General features: G+C 39.9%; 2 protein-coding genes across 3 annotated transcripts; both read right to left on the reverse strand.

Annotated features, from left to right (window-relative positions):
- Positions 1–249: 249 nt before the first annotated feature.
- On the reverse strand, positions 250–4,357 carry paxx (PAXX non-homologous end joining factor). 2 transcript variants are annotated; one of them, XM_023397585.2, is made up of 8 exons: positions 4,274–4,357; positions 3,659–3,911; positions 2,042–2,102; positions 1,911–1,960; positions 1,554–1,732; positions 1,364–1,414; positions 649–739; positions 250–563 (listed from the first exon to the last, which is right to left on the reverse strand). In XM_023397585.2, the coding sequence occupies exons 2-8, from the start codon at positions 3,757–3,759 to the stop codon at positions 515–517; spliced, it is 582 nt and encodes a 193-aa protein (XP_023253353.1). In that variant the 5' UTR covers positions 3,760–3,911; positions 4,274–4,357; the 3' UTR covers positions 250–514. The 2 variants fall into 2 exon arrangements, with proteins under 2 accessions (XP_023253353.1, XP_023253352.1); XM_023397584.2 differs by lacking the exon at positions 4,274–4,357 and having other exon boundaries at positions 1,548–1,732; positions 3,659–3,892.
- A 311-nt stretch (positions 4,358–4,668) lies between these two features.
- On the reverse strand, positions 4,669–6,979 carry LOC111647872 (perforin-1-like). Its single transcript, XM_023397551.2, has 2 exons — positions 6,873–6,979; positions 4,669–5,192 (listed from the first exon to the last, which is right to left on the reverse strand). Exon 2 carries the CDS (start codon positions 5,176–5,178, stop codon positions 4,780–4,782), a length of 399 nt encoding a protein of 132 aa, XP_023253319.1. The 5' UTR covers positions 5,179–5,192; positions 6,873–6,979; the 3' UTR covers positions 4,669–4,779.
- Between the last annotated feature and the right edge of the window lie 1,436 nt (positions 6,980–8,415).

Below are 8,415 nucleotides of genomic sequence, written 5' to 3' on the forward strand. Positions count from 1 at the left end.
TGAGGGTTAGGAGGAGGATTTGAATCTTGATACAATGTTATTCAGAGTAGAACTGCCACCTTATCAAATGCGTTACGCACAAGAAAAGTGTCAATAATATTCGGAGATTGCCCTCTAGAAAACAAGATATCTGGCCCTGCCCATAATGTTTAGTCTGCACAGATCTGAAGAACATCTATTTAACCTTTGTTTCCATTAATGATCAAGAATAATTAGCTACTTGTTTGTTTTACACACAGTCAGAGCTAATTTATTGCAAGTTATTCTTTATTTCATTTCCAGATTAAATAACATTCAATTTAATATCGTACAAGTTACTGCATCATTCAGGAGGGAGACACTCGTCATGAGAAATACTAAAATACCATTAAAGAAATCACTTATTTCATTGTGATTGATGTTATATGCCATAAAGGTAGTCAAACAGCTGTGAATTTTAAAAATGATGTGATAATGGACTAAAAGAACAATCCTTGGTGGTTGTACAGCAGCAATGTGACATCATGAAGGTGGATCAGTGTTCATCTGCGTCATCAAAGGCCACGCCAGTCGCCTGCAGCTTTCTGCAGAAAAGACGAACAGTTGCTGCTTTACATTCACAGTGAATCATGTGGATACCGACAGAAGTTCATGAGAGATACACTTTACTTTTTAGCTCCTGGGTTGATGAGTGAAGCCCCTGGAAGCCGTCTCTTCACAGTCACTGACGGAGCACTCTGATGCTGCCGCGGCTCAAACTCTGAAGAAAGAAATCATCATCATCGCTGTAAGATGCTGAACAACTCCATAAGCAGTTCACCATATTTACAATATGGCACTGAAGATCCTGGATTCTGATTGGTTGGAAGGTGTGAATCCCGACGTCTTAGTTAAGTGCTGTTAAGTGCTGGGCCACCATGTGCTCCTCTGCATTGATTCCCCTCCTCTCTGAACTCTACTGGAGGATGAACCGTTCTTCCTAAAGATATTCCCTCATTTGTTGTTGTGATGATGATGGTGCAGAGCGCTGTCCAACACATCTGTCCAAAATCTCCCACAAATGTTTAACTGGGTTGAGATGTGGTGACTGTGAAGGTCACAGCATATGATCCACATCAATTTCATACTCGGCTATTCATAAGAATTGGACTTCTACGGAGGCCCGAGCTAATGTTGCCTGTTTCAATCAGAGACTCGGCCAGTTTGAGATAAATAAGAACTTTTTTGAACAGTTACACCCACTTCATGTTACATCATACAGCTGTGCTTCCCAGTACACACCCATGCTAACTAGCTGTAGCTGCAGTGTTGGACCACTGAATAAGTTTTAAAAACACACATTTACTAACCGGAGGATCTCATTCAGAGATTCAACTAAACATACCTGTTGGACGCCATTGGTGATTTTTCATTGGACTGACTGGCAGAGGTCTAACTGGAGGGAAGGACAAAACACACTGAGCATTGATTTCAAAGTGACAGCTGGTTACATAAATGCATAAGTTCCTATAAACTCAAACCCCACACTCTCTGTGAAACAACTGCAATAAGTCACAGAAACAAAGTACATTTACTGTCCAGCTGAGAGAGGGTGTTGGCCATCCTGAACAACAGCTCCCTCAGTTCCTCTGTAGCCTGGGGGCTTTCCAGCCTGGACAGGGTCACACTCGGGTCCCCTGGACTGGAGCCCACCTGGAGCTCCGCTCTGGAGTCATGAACCACAACAGACACGTCCCCACTACTACAAGCCGACCTGAGGAGAAAGACAAGAACATTCAGCCTCAGTTACCTAAAGATGACACTTTAATCCGTACAGTCTCTGACATGGGAGCTGCTCGGTCTCGTTACAAAGGATGTTCTGCTGCTGCTGACCACTGAACTCTAGTAACTTCCCAGAACGTTACACAAAGGAAACCAGGTTGTAATCTTACCTGAGTTTTAGAGCATAATCTTCTGTAGATTTCAAGGCGAACCTCTGTTTCTAAACAGACAGGTACAGTTACAACCAATGTCACAGCAGGTACAGAGTGAAAATCATGAGGGGTCTGCAGGTGAAACTTACAAACTGGTTCAGTGTGCCCTCAGTGTACTCTGTGCTCCAAACATCAGCAGCATCCGTCAAACTGCAGCAGATGAACAAAAACATAATGACGACAACAGTTAAAATCACACTTGGTCACATGTCCTTACAAAGGGGATGCACATCTACAACCTGATTCATTACATGGTCTCAGTGCGTGACACTTATTTTACCAGGTAAAATAGGTGTGTGTCCGGGTTGTTCCAAACTTCTTCCATTTAAGAATTATGGAGGGACCACAGTGATATTCCGAACCTTCAATGTAGCAGGAATTTTTTTTTTGTGTCCTTCCACAGATCAGAGCCTCGACACAATCCTGTCTCTGAGCTCTGCAGCAGTTCCTCCCTCCCTGATCTGACCTGTCAGCTGTGAGACCTGTTATAGACAGGTGTGTGTCTTTCAAGTCATGTCTACGGTGGCCCTGAGAGCTCAGCACACTACAACTTAAGAAAGCACATGCAAATACACAAAACACAAACAACTTCAGAAAACATCTTCATCAATTTGACACATGCACTGCAGATACTCAACACAACAGTGTTTCAGGGGACACGAAAAAGTGATGAACCTGGCTGTTCAATAACCAATGGTGAATAGCATTGAACAACAAGTGCGTCCCAGCCAGGTTCATCATTTCCCCTGGAAACAGTGAGTATTTGCACTACATGAGAGAGAGAGAGAGAGAGAGAGAGAGAGAGAGAGAGAGAGAGAGAGAGAGAGAGAGAGAGAGAGAAAGAGAGAGAGATTCCCGATCTGGCATTTTGATGATATGAGTCACAGATACAGGGGAGATACATGCCCTCTTAAGTTACAGTGCTTTGAGCGCTCAGGGCCACCGTACATGTCTAATCAACTGGGTTTACCACAGGTGGACTCTATCAAGAACATGAGCCAAACTTCAAGCAGCGCAGCAAAGTGTCTGAATACTTATGTCAGCGTGATATTTCCGTTTTTCCTTTTTTCTAATTTTGCAAAAAAATTCTAAAATTCTGTTTTCACTTTGTCATTATGGGCCATTGAGTCCAGATTGATGAATACTCTGTAGAATAATGATAATAAACCGACACAAAAAAACAGAACCCATGTAATAAAGAAGGCATTTACATTTTGAATAAGTTACATTTTCTCGATGAGGGTTAAAGTGGCTCTGGCTTCAGAAAAGGATCGTCTATTGAAGGGACAATGGTTGGTTGATATTAGTGTGTACACCCCTGTACTGACACAGTGAGCCAATATACTGTTTTCTAGTTTAATTACCGTCACAAGAAACCTGATTTTAGGGATGACTTTTCTATATTGCTACACTCTGCTTACCACCAAATACATTTGGAGATCGATTGATCGATTGATTGAACACTATAAACCCGACTCCACATTATATGAGCACTTTATGCTACTTGGTGGAGTTGTGTTAAGCTGTCCTCATCAGAGGGGAACAATAATTCAGTTTAACACTAGGTTTTACACACAGCAGTTATTTTCATGTTAAGTCTAATAAACTGTCGGATGTTAAATGGACATTGGCTCGAGGTTCTCTCCGTTCAGTAGTGAACGATTTAAGTCAATTTCCTGTGTATTTTAAGACAAGAGTTGACTCACCAAACAGAAAAGATTCCGTTCTTTCTGTGAGTGTAGCAAAGAAATTTAGACTCGCTCTTTTTATCTAACACAGTGTAGTATGACGGCTGGTTCACATCCATGTTCACTTCCGACAAACACCAGAGCAGAAAGCACAACAAAACAAAACCTGTCGTCGTCTTCTTCTTCTCCTTCGACCGCTTCGTTTTCTTCTTCGTTGGGCTTTTAATGGCTGTTGGCAAACGAGCCTAACGCATAACTGCCACCTACTGGACTAATGTGTGGATGAAAAGAAAAGAAAAGAAAAGAAAAGAAAAGAAAAGAAAAGAAAAGAAAAGAAAAGAAAAGAAAAGAAAAGAAAAGTATTAAATTCTCTCTACCATCACCACAAGACTAACAATTTTCATAACCAGAATCATATACCACAATATCTACAGGACGTTTATTATGTCTGGCGGTGCAGAGAGTCTGTAACAATGACTGTCCAAAAAGAACAATTACATTTAATGAACAGTGAGGAGGCAACAAAATGAACTGATAAACAAAAGATCTGCTATCACCATCAAAAATGTATTGTTAACACGATAGCAGTATTTCATTTTTTTTAAATATCATATCACCCAGAGAACAGTTTACCTTTAAAAATCAGAGCTTCACAGACGCTCTTCAGTGACACAGGACAGGACGTCTCCAGCAGCTGGGAGCTGAGCTGTCTAACATTTCCTCAGCTTGTTTCTCTGATAACTTCAGATCCAGACGTCCGACGACTAAAATCCTTCATCTGGTTCAAATATAGAGTGAAAACCACCAAGGTGTAAAAAGTGTATGTGGCTTAAAACTAGATAAAAGTCAATGTTGAGCTTCTGTCAGACAAACACACTGACACATGATCATACAGGATATGATGTCACTGACAGGCGACCAATGAAATGTTACCATAATTAAAATCACAAATTCCACTGATTGGAGAATTGATGGAAACATTTGTGATAATGTAAGAACTCAACTCAACAACATATAGAGCAAAGGTCTAGATGTTTTAACCATTTTAATGTAGAAAAGTTTCAGATTATTACCACGTCATCATGTTGGAGTAATGCTGTGGTAAATACAGGCCACAGGGGTCATGCATCTATACAAGTCTAATGATTATTTCCACCAAGGGTGTAGAAGTAATGGAGGGAGCCACCCTTCTTCAGGAAGCAGTCGTGCTTATGGGTTCCTGGTTTGATCTGACGCTGACAGACACCCAGCAGGTCATCAGAGATGAAATCACTGTCAAACACCTCCAGCCTCAGTATGTCGTTCTCCTGACCCTTGAAGTGGGTGAACTCCTCCTCCCACCAGGGGTTGGCATCGTTGTTACGGATGGACGTCGTACCCAGAGTGGCTGAGCCACAGAACACCTTGACGTAGCCGTCTGTGGTTCCCAGGATGTTGGAGGGAAGACCGCTGGCCCGCAGGTTAAACACCTTCAGCTGGGACTGAGCCACACTCAGACTGCACAAGACCAGCAGGAGGAGAGGAAGACTGGAGGCCATGGCTTCACAGGAGGCTGTGGAGGAGGGTGCATGGATCTGTGAAGATCTTATGACACACTTTCAGCTTTCAGTGCCTATGACTGCACTACCCCAATGTGAGCTTTTGAAACTGTGGCCCATAAGATCCAGATTAATATATATATATATATATATATATACAGTACATATATATATTTCTTAGACTGAATATACACAAATGTTTTTCCCTCTATGACCAAAAATAAGTGTCATTTTGAATTGAAGCAAACTCCAGACAAAACAGCTGATACTGCACAGTTCTCCAGGTTCTACAAATCCTACACGTCCCATTACTGTTAGCACCGCAATGAAGCACAATGAAACACTTGTTGATCATTTCTGACATCACTAAATTAACAACAATACCCAACATAATTCTTTTAGGGATGTTGCTGCTCAAGGACGCCAAGGCAGGGGTGATGGGTTATGACTTGCTCCAGTTTAAATATGAGATTTGAGCCACTCTCACATCAAATTTGATGTCACTGCCAGTAATCTGCCAACCTCAGACCTTCTGTCAACGATCCTGGTGCATATTTCATTCTGACTTAAGCAGTGTTTTTTGTTTGTTTCACATTTCACTGTCTTTAAACAATACACAAGAATTACAGTACATTACAGTACATAGGTATTTGATCTTTATCTCATTATTTTGAGAAAATTGAGGAAGTCATATTTATCTGTTTATATAAGATATAAATCTTTATTACAAGAAAATATATATTTTAATTTCCCTTTTGTGAGTACAGTAGACTTATCATGAAGTACAGTGGCTGTACATTGCTGCTCAATAGTTGGGAACTACTGGGAGACGCACCAAATACAAATACATCACAAATATGATGGTTAGAACTGTTGAAAATATGTGTTGCACCATTCCCCTGATTCCTTCTATAAAGCATCTGTGTCAACACTATTCACCACATGACTCATCACTTATGACTCAATGAATCAGGGAGAAGCCTGATAACAGCTGCATTAGTTTTGACAGTTATCTCCACTCCCAGGAAACATATTAATCCATTTGTGACCTATTTGTTTCAGACTCACTGTGTGCTGCCATCTAATTCATTAATCTCCCAGTCAGACTGTGGATGAGGGACAAAATACTCAAACACACATTCACAATAGTATTTGCCATTAAATTAGCATTTCATTTCAAGGACAGCAGAGGAGAATAATCCCAAATGAAGGGCTCAGAGGGACAGTTTGATTTTTTATTCATTCAGAAAATGTGAACATAAATGAACAGTTTGTTTCATTAGTATTTGAGAAAATGTATATAAACATTAAAACAAAAATGAAACATAAAAAAACAGAAACAATGTGAAATTGGAGTTTAAAAGAGGAGATAAATATAATTTAATGACATGTAATAATGTAAAAAAATATTTCATTCAGCAAGTGGAGGGACCTCAAAAGATCACGTGATCAAAATGTATAAGTGTGGTGAACAGATATGGGAAATGCAGAATAAGTTCAAATTAAATTAAATTAAAATTAAAAAATCTAAATATTAAAATTCAAGCTTTAGCTTTTATTTCTTCTATTTTTTTTACATTTTCTGTTATTCAGATTAAAAGTAGAAATGGCCTCTGGGCACTAATTAGCTTGAATAAAATTAAAACACAATTACTAAACTGAGCAGTATGACAGTGACATATGTCAAATCTTACCTGTAGTGCTGATGACTCGTCTCTCACTGTGTTGTTGTTGAAGGTGTTTTTAAAGGCCAGCAAGCTCATATCAGCTTCCTCTCACCCTCCCACAGCACACCGACAACCTGTTCCACTCTCAGCATTACATAATGTGCCAGAGAGAGAATGTTTGGTTTGGGTCGGCTTGTTTGGCCCGTCGGTCACGTTATCCATGTATGATGAGAGGACCACAGCACCACATTCATCGGATTAGATTTTCTTTTACAGTCTCAAAAGGCAAATACACCAAATATTCCAAACAAAGATTTCACAGTTTCTTTCAAACTTTGAATCATAAGCTTTATTTTCCAGATGTAGATCACAAGTTGACACATACTCTGTGCCCTCACCAATGTAAGTGACACTATCAGCAGATAAGAATATAAGTGTTTTTTTTCTTATTCTCCTCTAATGATCTTATAAGCCGGCTGAATGTCTTCCATATATCTGTAAACCTTTGTAAAACCTTTTGTTTCTGTATATATGTCAGCAGATACCACCAATATCTATCTATAACAGTATGGCTACATCTCAGTGTCAGGCCTCTGCTGTTGTTGTTGATGCTGGATTATTGGCAGACATAAATAAAATGGAGCTGTCTTTGCTGTTGTTTAGAATGTCTTGCTCTCTTCTTATTGTCCTCTTTTATTCACGTATTGCTTCTTTACTGTTAAAGGTTCTTGAGTTTTTGACCTTTAGTATCAACGTGATGTTTTTCTGTGTTGGTCCCTGTTGTGTTCACGTGCTCAGGTTTTCACAGCGGTGGAAAGTACACATGCATGCGAGCAAGTGATCCTCTATGGTGGCACGCCGATCAACAGGCGGTAACACGCTAACACATGGGGGAAGACTGCGAGCTGGTGAATATGGATGGGAACAAAGCTGGAGTTCAAATACTAAATAGAATCAACTGTTTTATGAGGAAGGACACGTTAACCTGAAGAATACACAGTGTGTTAGAATTAATGTAAACACAACTGTTTGATGTTTGCTCCTTTAAGTCGGCAGGGGTCTATTCCAGAAAACAGGTTTAATAAACTCTGACTGGAACCCTGAACTCCGAGTTGCTGAACCCTGAGACGGGAAAAGTTAGTTAGTTAGTTCAAAGTGTTAGAGTTTATTCAGCGTCGTCCACTAGACCACGTTCTTTATCACACTCTTATTTGTGGAACAGCTGGAACCTGCTGTTTGTTAGATTCAATGTTCACATGTAACCTGATGTGGAGCCAGTTCTGCTGCAGCAGAGGATGGAGATATAGATCACACAGATCAGACACAAGTTTATAGATATAGATGAAACAGATCAGACACAAGTTTATAGATATAGATGAAACAGATCAGACACAAGTTTATAGATATAGATCAGACAGATCAGACACAAGTTTATAGATATAGATGAAACAGATCAGACACAAGTTGATAGATATAGTTGAAACAGATCAGACACAAGTTTATAGATATAGATGAAACAGATCAGACACAAGTTTATAGATATAGATGAAACAGATCAGACACAAGTTTA

Source organism: Seriola lalandi, unplaced genomic scaffold (assembly GCF_002814215.2).
Source record: "Seriola lalandi dorsalis isolate HSWRI2012SDOR001 ecotype SW California unplaced genomic scaffold, Sedor1 jcf7180002054883, whole genome shotgun sequence".
Classification (NCBI taxonomy): domain Eukaryota; kingdom Metazoa; phylum Chordata; class Actinopteri; order Carangiformes; family Carangidae; genus Seriola; species Seriola lalandi.